At 43.1% G+C, this 12,041-nt stretch overlaps 1 protein-coding gene and 1 long non-coding RNA gene across 2 annotated transcripts; both read right to left on the reverse strand.

The window, feature by feature from the left end:
* Positions 1 to 483: 483 nt before the first annotated feature.
* LOC123151843 (ABC transporter G family member 48) lies at positions 484 to 8,828 on the reverse strand. The gene is made up of 15 exons (XM_044571486.1): positions 8,544 to 8,828; positions 7,401 to 8,301; positions 7,140 to 7,300; positions 6,913 to 7,016; positions 6,610 to 6,775; positions 6,403 to 6,516; positions 6,158 to 6,273; positions 5,692 to 6,024; positions 5,290 to 5,580; positions 2,697 to 2,780; positions 2,356 to 2,489; positions 1,968 to 2,195; positions 1,692 to 1,863; positions 1,033 to 1,287; positions 484 to 928 (listed from the first exon to the last, which is right to left on the reverse strand). The coding sequence occupies exons 1-15, from the start codon at positions 8,587 to 8,589 to the stop codon at positions 668 to 670; spliced, it is 3,366 nt and encodes a 1,121-aa protein (XP_044427421.1). The 5' UTR covers positions 8,590 to 8,828; the 3' UTR covers positions 484 to 667.
* Positions 8,829 to 8,833: 5 nt separating this feature from the next.
* On the reverse strand, positions 8,834 to 10,191 carry LOC123151844 (uncharacterized). The gene is made up of 3 exons (XR_006475893.1): positions 9,600 to 10,191; positions 9,104 to 9,188; positions 8,834 to 9,007 (listed from the first exon to the last, which is right to left on the reverse strand). It is a non-coding gene; the product is annotated as an uncharacterized lncRNA (long non-coding RNA).
* Between the last annotated feature and the right edge of the window lie 1,850 nt (positions 10,192 to 12,041).

Here is a 12,041-nt window from a genome sequence, read left to right on the forward strand (position 1 = left end):
TTCATGGGAAAGACATTAATTCGGTCATCTCCATACGATGTACGATGTACTGATGATCTAGACCTCTGGACACATAGACTTAAAAAAGATTCTCATAAGGAGTCCACTTCCTTGTGTTGGCATTCCTCCCCTCAGGCTTGCGCATTTCTATGTAATTCTGGTGAACTTGGGTAGTTGCTCTTGAACCGACTACCCCTTTTGAGCAATATATTTAGGTGGGGGACTCCACCCGGTGATTCCTCAATTTTTTTACTTATACAGTCACTAATGCTCTAACCATTACAAGGTTCATGCACACGCCAACGGATGCCAGACATACACACGAGCATGATCCTAATCCCATGCTAGAATTACGAAGACCGAAGATAAATCAGCTTTCAGTGAGAAAATAACAACATTTCATGGTTTTGAGACTTGAGGGTCAGGGATAACTAACATAGAGTTGATGACCAGACATAGACTTTGACAACGCTGAGGGACAAAAGGAACTTTTCTATATTTATTTAATTTACTTAATATTATAATAGTAGAATCAGGTATATCACTACCAACTCTCGATTACATAACAATAGAGCTTATGTAGAGTCTGTGAATCCTACTGCTTGTACTATATATACATACACATTACTTTATTGCGGCAAGACGGATTGCACACTGCCTAACGTTTTTAGAAGTTTAAGAACTTGATGGAATAGCCAAAGACGAAGAAGATGACAATGATATAGGCAAAGTGGGCTAGGACAACATAGCCAAGGAAATCATGCCGCACGCCCAAATTATCCTCCAAGAATTGCTTCACCACCACAGGGCTCCCACCGGGGACTAGCAGAGAACCGCCATGGTCACCAAACTGCGATGCAACAACACCATAGATGGTCCAAGACACTGGGTTGGCCCAGTAGTACCACCTCCACCAAATCGGTATCGCCTGCAACAATAAAAACAACAACCATCCATACATCCATCACAACAATCCTTAATCAACGAATTTGGTTAATTGGCACGTAACACGGTTAATCTTAGCTAGCTTACCGTTCTGACAACGAGGAACCCAGCAAACAGGTTCCAGAGAGGGAGTACAAAGGATACGAGTATGCTTGCAAGCATCGCAGACGGAGTCAATGACACCAACATCATGCCAAACAATGTGAAGTAGTTGAAGCTTGCAATAATGAAGAACATGAAATAGAAGAACTTGTCAACTTTCCAGTCATATCCAATCATCACATAGATGAGGATTGTGTATAAAATCCCTTGGAGGATGTTGTAGATGACCTCCATGCATGCCTGCACAAATAAAAAATGAACAATTTTAAGAATGGATGGATCTAAAACTTGTTTATATCTCAAATTTTCAGCAGACCACTTCAAAGAGGAGCTATATAAGGTTAAAATGGTTCACAAACAAAATCAAACCTTTCATCGCCTTTACTTTCTTAAAATCATCAATTTATTAATGTTATAAGTAGGCCGCTGTTAATTCCTTAAAAAAATCTAATTTTCCATCCTCCCTGATTTGGGGTTTCTAATTGTTCCTTAAGTTTTAGCTAAGTGACAATCATAGCAACTTTGGAACTTGCAATCCTTATATTTGGAATAGAATGTGCTCATACCTTCAGCTGAAACAAGCTCAGTGCATCCAAACTATTAAATTTCAATAAAAATGAGTATCAAATTGATAAAGAAATTACCTGAGCTAATGCATAGGATAATGGAGAGTACATCCCTGCCGCCTTTTCACGATAGAAAACTGTTCTCTCGATTGACACAACAGGCTGAACGGTGAAGCAATTGGTAGCCCCAAGGAAGAAGACAGCAGCATAAGTGGCCCCAAGTAGATTGTACAAGTCTTGTTGCGATTCTCTAGCCAAAAATTAACCAGATGAGAAAATATTAGTGCCTCCATAGAGTTAAATTAATGTATCATCTTCTCAAGCCTCGACTATAGCAAGAAAATAGGATCATACATTTTTGTTCCTTTTTGCCAAAACACAGTGCCAAATACAAGACCATCGAGCAACGTCATAAGATAGCGCATGGCATTGTAGGGTGGATTCTTCCAATAAGATTTGTATTGCTTCCAGAAGTTTGCAACACATTGATTGTAGAAATTTTGAGAATACTTTGTAGGAAATGAGAGATCCTGATAGCCTGGAGGGGGAACGCTCAATTCCTTAATAAGGTCTTGGTTTTTCCTGGCCATATTTAACAAATGTGAACTCGTGTGGATAGTATAAATGAAAACAACTGGCTTTTGGCGCTTTATTTCAAGAGCATATGTATTTGTTTTAGTGGAAATAACAATAACTAGTTAATAATGGTCAAAGGTTATGTTCAACGACTGGGGCTACTTACCTATGAAGAACGGAATTAGCATAAATTTCCGCAAAATCTATGTTCAAGTGAGCCTCAGCTAAAGTGGAGCTAACTTCCAGCATCCATGTTGCAGGATTATATCCTTTTGTGATCTTAGCCACACCTGGAATTTCCTGCAATGCAATGACAGCCTCATGGGTTAGTCGTACTTTTGCATATATGTTTGGTCTTTAATGACTTTTCTAAGCCCATTGATCGTATTTGTCAGTAGGCTATCTGTCCAACTGAAAACTAGTAAAATACTGGCTACCTCCAAACTCGATTGAATCAGTAAAATCTTGGCTGCCCTGAACTAAAACATGTAAGCAAAGAAAACTCACCTCGAAATATTCAACTAGTTTATCACAGTGACGACCAAGTTCACCAGCATAAATAACCCGCCCTCCTCTTTTCAAAAGCAGAAGCTAGAAAAGGAACCAGCTGTGAGTTATTTGCATTTCAAGAACTAACATAGTTATAAAAAAATTATATACAATATATACATAAATATCGCTAACCAACAGTCAGGTTGAAGAATATTTATTCTACACCCTCTGATTTTTACATCACCTAAATTGTACCTTATGTCAAAAGTCATGAAGAACATAAGAAAGTGTATACCAGACACTAAAGTGGAAAAAATGTAATTCTACACCGATTAATTTCTGTGATTTTACATTGTTATCTTGCATTTCTTGCTCCAATTTTTGTGTTGTAAATCAACATGAATGTAAATATTTGTATATCAAACGTCAATTCTGAAAATAATGACATCAATAAAACTCTGGGGGATGCAAGTATATATAATTATATATGTATTCTATTCTACCACAGGAAGTTATTACCATTTATTTTGGAGATGTACTGGAGGCACGGGAGGTTTCATGGCAGGAGGTTGGGGGATGGTAGCATGGGAGGATGACGGTCCATTCGTCGACATTTTGTGGCGAGGGAGGCTGGCGCCCGGCTCGACTGTATCTGGCGGTGCAAGAGGCAAGAATACGGGTGCCACGAGGTGGCCCGCTTCCGATGGACGGTGGTGCAGAAGTCTACATTGGAGGAGCAGGGGAAGTGCAAATACACTTCCATGATGGGTTCTCGAGGTTCTAGGTCCAGTGATTAGGCGGCCGGACTTGCAGCGACGAGTTACTCTGCTGGATTTCCTGGAGTACATGACTGAATTACCAATGGTAATGAGAAGTGCACTTCTCATAATGACTTATTTTGATGTACTTGTAGAGTGAACTTTATGTTTTTCAATACAGTGAATTGTGAGTAGTGAAGCTCTATATTCTTAATATAGTCAACAGACGCATTTTACGAAGAGTGAACTTCTGTTTTTATCATTTTTATATACTGAACTGCCTCTTTTATATGGTTTTGCAGAATCAACTTTTGCCTTTTTTTGTAGTGAACTGATATTTAGTAGTTTACAGGGCTAATTCTTCCTCTTTTTTAGTATATAGTGATTTTGAAAGTTGATGTGATTTTCATAGTGAACTTCTGCATTTTATTTTGATTGTACAGTGATCTGCATTTTAGTTGCCAGAGTAAGCTCCTCTCTTCAGTTGTTTTACCTAGTGTACTTCCATAGTTGACAGGGTGAACTTCTATTTAATTTTACCTTTTTGGAGAGTGAACTTCCTTTTTGTAGCATGAACTTGCGTCGTGCATATAGCGAACTTTTGGTTTTCCAAAGTATACTTAAAAGTTTATGATTTGTTTATCACTGAACTTTTTCTTTTTGTAGTAATTATGGAAAGTGGACTTCTACCATTTGGTATAGAACAAAGCTTTTAAGTTCGAACCTTTTTCTTTAAAATGTTGCAATTTAGTCAAGCTGACTTCTATGTTATATAGCACGAGTTTGCCAGCTTTAATGGTGCAACTAATTTTCATATATACTAAATTGTGGACATTCTAAGGGTGTACCTCTAATATGTGCAAATTCCAAGAAAGAGATAGAGGGGGGGGGGGAGCACGGGCGGCAGCCTCTTGACGACGTCGTGCCAGAGGACGAGAATCAGGGTGTTTAGAGGGCGGCACGTGATGGCTGAGGGGAGTTGGGTAGCCCGTGATGGTGGAAAGGGAGCTACTCCCTCCGTTCCTAAATATAAGTCTTTTTAGATATTTCAATGTGGACTACATACAGATATATATAGACATAGTTTAGAGTGTAGATTCACTCATTTTGTTCCGTATGTAGTCCATATTGGAATCTCTAAAAATACTTATATTTAGGAACGGAGGGAGTACTATTTTAGAGGAGTGGCGAGTTAGCAGTAGGAAAGTGAGATGGTGGGGAGGTGGCAAACAGCAGATGGTGGTGGGAGGCAGCAAGGTGCATTGATGGGAAGTGAGCGATGGCGAGGCAGCGACAATGATGATTTGATGGGTGGGTGGGCGGGGGCTGACGAGGGGAGGCAAACTCCGGTGCGAGGTGGCTAGAGATGGAGGTACCACCCACTGAAGCAGAGAAGCGTTGGGTTTGCATGGGAAGGCAGAGGACATTTTGCAATGGGTGTGCCCTTTTAGAGGATGGTGTTGTAGAATAGCTTATTCTATAATCATTTTCCTATACATGACTCATTTTCTGTACTCCTGGGGGTATGTACTCTCATATTTAATACACCTCTTACATGTATCTATTATACTTCTTAATATACCTCATTAACTTTTCTAAGATAACTTTCTAATATGCCTATCATCAGAGACCTTAGTTTTTACGATATACCCTTTTTACCTAAATATAATAAAATATATGCAGATAATATGAAGTATATGAACTCACATGATTCATCTATATGGTGTACAGGGAGAGGGAGTACCAGAGTACATACTCCCATGTGTATGATGGTTTTCCGTATATATGCGTGCACGCACCCACACACATATATACATGAGAGAGGTGGGGGGAGGGAGGGAGGAGCGAACCTCATCAAAAGACTCAAATATATCGATGCTCGGTTGATGGATTGTGCAAACCACGGTACGCCCGGTGTTGACTGTATTTCTCACTGTCCGCATGACAATTGCTGCGGCTCTAGCATCAAGACCAGAAGTTGGCTCATCCATAAATATAATTGAAGGATTTGCTACCAGCTCCACGGCAATTGTCAGTCTCTTTCTTTGTTCAGTCGATAACCCGTCAACTCCAGGGAGACCAACCATAGCATTGCGCAGCACATCAAGTTCTACAAGGGTCATGACTTCCTCCACAAACATCTATGTGGGTGAAGATTAATTTCTTCAGTCACCAAAAATATATAATTTGAAGTTCCAAATATATAGAACATCACATGTTTACTTGAGTATGAAGTGGCTTGAAATATATACCTTTCTCGTAGCATCATCAACATCTGAGGAAAGACGCAGCCAGGCAGAGTAGAGAATGGATTCATATACTGTAACATTTGGTGAATGGATATCAATCTGTTCACAATAGCCACTAACACGGACAAAAGTTTCTTGTTTTTTAGGGTAACCAGAAAGGGTGATACTTCCTTCAATAGCTCCACTGGTTTTCCTTCCTGCCAGGACATCCATTAGAGTGGTCTTCCCAGCTCCACTCACACCAACTAGTGCAGTCAGAACTCCTGGCCTAAATGCACCACTGATATCAGAGAGCAACTGGAGACGACTTTCTGTGAATCCTTGTTCCTTCATTTCCTGAAACACAAGGTGACACATTTTAATGTTAGAACTAAGTTTTTTTGTCCATATCAACAGATAAGTTTACCATACAAGTAATGAACTTATGTCATAATAAGATATGTGTGAGGAGGACGATAGGTAGGCTTACTGCAGGCATGTCGACCCAATAGTTTATATGGTTGAAGGAAAGTGAAAGAGGCTGGAAGGGCAAGGTAGTTCGTGACTGAGCTGGCCTATTTGTGGCTTCCTTAGCACCTGTAGAAACTGCAAGTGCAGATAGTGACTAATTAGTATTGTTATTAAGGCGTCAATCGACTTTATAAATACTTCATAAACTTGAGAATATTGTAGAGGCTGCAATAGTCTAAGATGGATACTTAAAGAAGACCTCACCCATAGGTATTGAAGATGGCATAATAGATGACACACTGGCTTCCGCCGTTTGCTCTTTGTTTGTGTCATTCTCATTCTCCACATCTGAAACTAGTGTGTTTGATCTACTACTAGCTGGAAGAAAACAGAGCATATGTAGTCTGTAAGTACCTTGCTCACTAAGGCATCAAACAATAATCTGAGCCAACAGAAAATAATGATACTCACGGTTCAAGTATGTTAGGGACAGAAGGTATAAGATGTTGAACAAAATAGTGAATCCTATAACGGCTCCTGTGGAAAGCCAAAAGCCCCAGTCTCCAGTAAACAATCCTCTGGATTTAAGAATAGCCTTTCCTACCGTTGGTGCATCAATAGTAGGATCATTGTTTGGCTGTAGTAAAAATGAAAGGCCTCGCATTAGTTGAGATGTTGCTGCCTTTACATCACACTAAGATATAATGAAATCCTCACTATCCGAGTTTAAAGAAATCAAAGGAAAAATAATACAGTGTTCTGAGAAAAACTTACAGTGGCCCACCTACTGGCAAGGAATTCATTGACCGATATTGCATTCTGACTATACATCATAGGAGATGCCCAGTAAGCCCAGATCCACCATGGTCTGATGTCACCTGTCCACATCAAAATCAGGGATGGAGAAGGTCACTTTGATCCATGCAAATGCGACACAGGTAGCTGATTTATCATGCCTAGATAGCGAAATATGAATGATTTTATCATGACAGTATGCTTACCTCTAGGGATGATAAATCCTCCAACTATGAAAATAATAAGTTGAACAAACATCCCAAAAGTGTTGGCAACAACCATTGATTTCAAAATAGCACCAAGAAATCGGAACAAAGCCATTGCCATTTGGTGAGTAACGAAGAAAGCTAAAAGCTGGCGAAAGAACCTATAGCGAGTAGATAGATGAATAATGGAGTTATCAATTAAAAACTTTAAAATGCAGAGAATAGAATGAGGACAAGTATTATTTATATACAGATGGATACCTTCCTGCAGAAGGTGCAAAGCCCATCACATAGTACGTGAGGACAACCCATACCCCAGCCTCCACAAATGAAACAGGAACTTTTAAGATGATGTTTGCCAGTCCAAAGGTCCATGGGGGGAAGAACAAGAAATCCCTTTGTTTGTAGAACGTAGGAAGGATTTTAATGGTTAGTTGTAGCTCAGCAAACCCATTAAACAAAATGGTGATTAAACTGAATGTCAGAGCTCCAAAGAATTTAGCACCGTCGGAAATCTGTCCATGGGGCATCTCTGTTCTGAGGAATACAGTCATGGCCATGAGCCCAAGGATGATCAACTGGCTGACCTTGAAGATGTAGATGAAGGAGTTGCGCTTCATCAATAGTTGTTCTCTCGACATCACTGCCTTGAATGACTCCCAGCTGGATTGCCCATACTTCGACGTGGTCAATGCGGCAGGATGGGTTTTGGATTTTTCAAAAGGAATCTTCAGTTCCTCCAGCATCTGTTGACCCACATGGAATGACTTGTAATGTTCAGCAAACTCTAGGACTGGCACGTAATGATACTGCTCCTGGTCAAGATACCAGTATTGTTGCTGGTCTTTCTTGGAAGTGACCTCTTGAAGGAAGTCAGCAACTCCTTTCCTCTCCGGGCACCGGAAACCAGCGGATTCAAAAAATTCCAAGATGTTCTCACCTGGCCCATGGTACACTATGTATCCTTCTGATAGCAGAATTATGTCATCAAACAAGTTGTAGGTCTCTGGCGGTGGTTGTAGAAGGGAGATCATCACAGTGTCATTCATCACATGGACCAAGTGCCTTACATATTTTACAATCTGAAACGTGCTAGAGCTATCCAAACCAGTGGAAATTTCATCCATGAACAAAGCCCTTGCAGGTCCTGTTAACATCTCCCCTGCCATCAACAGAAGTGAATATTAGCATAACATTAATTAAGTGAGATTTTCGTTTCCACGATGAGTTGGGCTGTGGAGGTTTTTTTTTGAGAATCACCGCGCGGGGGGGGGGGGGGGGGGGGGCTCCTCCACCTGAATATATTACTCAAAGGACTGCCGTGGCAGTGAGTACAGAGTACAGAATTACATAGGCACGGTGCAACGTGCAGAGAGGTTATTCTATGTAGTTGTGTGTACATACCAGTTGTGACACGCTTCTTTTGCCCTCCAGAAATTCCTCTGGTCATCTCATCACCAACGATGTTATCGGCGCAAATGTCAAGCCCAAGCACCTAATGGGAGGTTTTTTTTAGACTCAGCGTGCAATATTTTGCTAGAGACCTCCATATAGTTCATAGAATAGTCAAAGCTCGCCTTGAGAGTAAGATCGGTTATAATATTAGTCTCATGTCCTTGCACTGCAGTAGCTTTCATGTAAGCGTCGATCTCGGGATCTGGATTTATGCCTGCCTCGCGCTCCCTTGCAGTGAGCTCCGCAAGCATGTCATATCTGGCACCGATACCCAAGCATCGCCTGGAGAAATCTAATGTCTCTCTTACAGTCATCTCCGCATTGTGGAGATCATACTGACTGACATACGCACTGGTCCTCTCAGGGTAGAACTCGGAAAAAGTATGACAACAATATGTGATGCTGCCAGATACCTGGGTGTGTTGAAGTATCCAAAGGATGGTGATTATTTTTATCTTATGGATGTGATCATAATGCATAAGCAAAAAATTGACAAGATGAGTTAAAACCTTGAGGCTTTTTTCAAGCTTCCCTGTAAGGGCTCGCATAAGCGTGCTCTTCCCTGAAGAAGGAGGTCCAAGAAGAAGAGTCATCCTGAAAACAATATGCATGTCGAATACTTACTTTGCTTCAAAAGGTACAGTTGACCAGCCTGTGCATTTCCCTTTTTCTTTTTGAGTTTATATTTGAGGAAAGCCACATCTCAAAAATAAAATAAAATTGAGGGAAGCCACTGTGTATTTTTTTCCTTTTGAGATTACATTTAGTGGAAAGCAACAAAACGAACGAGTTGCTTTTCTTGCAGGAAGGATGATTGCTACACACTGAAAACCGATCTTGGGGACTATCTGCAGTATAAAAATACCTAACTAGATGTAACGTAATAAATTGATATTGGCTCAGGATGTGCATGAGAGAGATAATGAGCCTGCTATGGTTATTGTTCTTGCTGGTATAATAAAAGAAACAACTGCAGGAAGAAGAATGTGATGATTTGCTTGCTACCTGGATGGTTTGAGGATGCCATAGGCGTGTTTGAGTACGGTAGTGGTCCTCTTGTTTGAGGAGCCAAATCGTCCAATAAGACCCTGTCGTCGTCATCGTGTAAACAAACCATCAAATTCAATTCATCCATGACGATGCATATACGCCTAATTGTACGGTAATGGATAATTATGGGTAGATCATACAACATGTGAATAAGCAATCAATATTAGAAACAAGCAATGAATTAGTTCATGATAGGGCAAGAAGCGCCTAATTGGCCTCTGTTTCCTTCGTGGTAAGGGTGACTTCACCACCTCCAGGATCACGTAGTCACGACTCCAGCGTAGCACACGCCTTGGCCTCTTAAAGACATTTTGTCGAACACCTCCATGACGCTCGCCATTGGAGCCAGCGCGCGTGTCTCATCTCCGCCGCCCAACCAAGGGCCGGCGGCGCAGGTCGAGGTCTCTGCTGCCCTCTCCCCTGTCTCTTTCTCATGGTGTCCTCTCTCTTCCCGGTGCGTCGGCGGGTAGGCAAGGGCGGGTGTGGAGCGCAACTGCGGTGGTGGTTCGTCTGAATTACTTCTCCGAGCTGTGGCTCTACCTCTCTGTCCGTTATATGTTTTTTTAGTTCTCTGAACCGCAGCTCTCGAGCACACTATGTTAGCTCTGTTTGTTTGGCCTTTTGCTTTTGCTTTTGCTTTTGCAGCTTTTCTACTTTGACTAAAAAATCATAAAAAAAGTAAAATACATGCGCGGTCCTAATTCTTTTGCAGAAATGTCAAGTGGGTCCTAAATCTATGAAAATGCACATCGCAGTCCCAAATCTTTCATAAGTGGTTCATTGGAGGTCCTATTGACCTCTGACCCTCTTGACCGGCTGACGTGGCCCTTTGACCACCACCATGTAGGCAGTATATTTTGCACAAAACCCCCTGCGAAGATGTATCCTCTAATGTCATGGACCTCCGGCCTCCTCCGTGCTGCTAGGCTGCCACCGCCATCTCTCCTGCCCGCTCCTCTTCCCCCCGTGTTCAACGACCACCTTCTCCAGCAGCTCAACCCACCTCCTCGTGCCGCCCGCTGGACAGCATTACGTCCGCCCACACCAGGGCCAGGAAGTAGTCCCCGACGCCCTCTTCCTCTCTCGACGGCCTCTTAGATCAGACCATCCGGTAAATCACGTCTTTCACTAAACCGGTAAAACGCCCTGCTCATGTCCACCGCGGCGGCGATAGATGCTCCCCTCGTTGCAAGCACCTGCAGTAGCCGGCACTGCGGTGCGTACCAAATTCTAGGGCATGCCCCGACGTTCCCAGGTGTCGTGCCGCCGGCCAGGTGTGTGTGCCGAGGACCCATGCCACGCCACGTTTGTCATCCTGCCAGCCATGGGCGCATGTGCGAGACCCCGAAGCCGACGCAGATCGATCAAGCTAGAAGGCGTGTAAGCTGTGACGTACGTATGTGAGCTAGCTCCCTGAAAATCCATCCACCTGTCTGCCTGCTTAAAGCCAGCTTGGTGACCTTGGTCACCAGGTTCATGTCGCGCCGCACCACGTAGCTAGCTAGCGATGTTATTGGCCGAGGGAACTTGAGCACGCATCACGCAGTCAAGCTGCAAGCGGGCTCGTCTGTCCGGTCTCGGGTGTACACCAGTACACGCACACAGCCTCGTGCACCTCATGCCGGCCATCGTTGTGACTGAACTCACCGGCACGCGAGTCCTCAATTTGGCTGTCGCTCGCCGTGGTGGCTTACCTAGCCGGAGACGATGAATGAGGAGGCCGCGGTGGGAGGATCCTGAAGAAGGGGCAGAGCTTGAATAGGGAGGAACAGGTCTCGAGAATGGTCGGCGTGACCCAGTCCCAGTGACGGAGCTGTTGTGTGCTCAGCCACCGTGCACGCAGCGGCCATGGCACGGCGGGAGCGGTGCTAGCAGCTGGGCGCTCGAGCAGTGGCCCCCAAGGACGACGGGCCCACTACCTCGCGGCCGCCGACACTAATTGCGCCTGCGTAAACTGGGCGAGTGCACCATGTGTTAGAACCAGGATATTGGGGCAACTGCTCAACACCCTTGAGGAGTGCGGCTATCTCATTATATATAAGTACCAAAGGGTACAAGTACAAGTACAACACGTATACACAAGTCTACGTATACACATACAGTCTAACACCCTCCCTCAATATTAAATGTGGCCTGAAGTACAAACTAAGTTAAGATTGCGCCTGCAGGCTACAAACTGTGGTTGTGGAAGAGGCTTCGTGAAGATGTCAGCAAGTTGATCCTTTGATGATATGAACTTGATGCTAAGCAGCTTCTGTGCAACACGCTCTCGAACAAAGTGATAGTCAACCTCAATATGTTTTGTCCGAGCATGAAACACTGGGTTAGATGATAAGTATGTAGCACCAATGTTATCACACCAAAGCACTGGAGAATGAACCGAAGGAACTCGCAACT

The sequence above is a fragment of the Triticum aestivum genome, chromosome 7A (genome assembly GCF_018294505.1).
Source record: "Triticum aestivum cultivar Chinese Spring chromosome 7A, IWGSC CS RefSeq v2.1, whole genome shotgun sequence".
NCBI classification, from domain to species: domain Eukaryota; kingdom Viridiplantae; phylum Streptophyta; class Magnoliopsida; order Poales; family Poaceae; genus Triticum; species Triticum aestivum.

Bases quoted from the DNA above. Each gene is read 5' to 3' on its own strand.
- LOC123151843 (XM_044571486.1), bottom strand. From the start codon at position 8,589: ATGACCAGAGGAATTTCTGGAGGGCAAAAGAAGCGTGTCACAACTG. The intron at 6,776-6,912 runs GTAAGTTTTTCT...TTTTTACTACAG, and splicing joins TTGCCAGTAGGTGGGCCACT to CCAAACAATGATCCTACTAT. The intron at 1,864-1,967 runs GTATGATCCTAT...ATTTTTGGCTAG, and splicing joins TGGCAAAAAGGAACAAAAAT to AGAATCGCAACAAGACTTGT.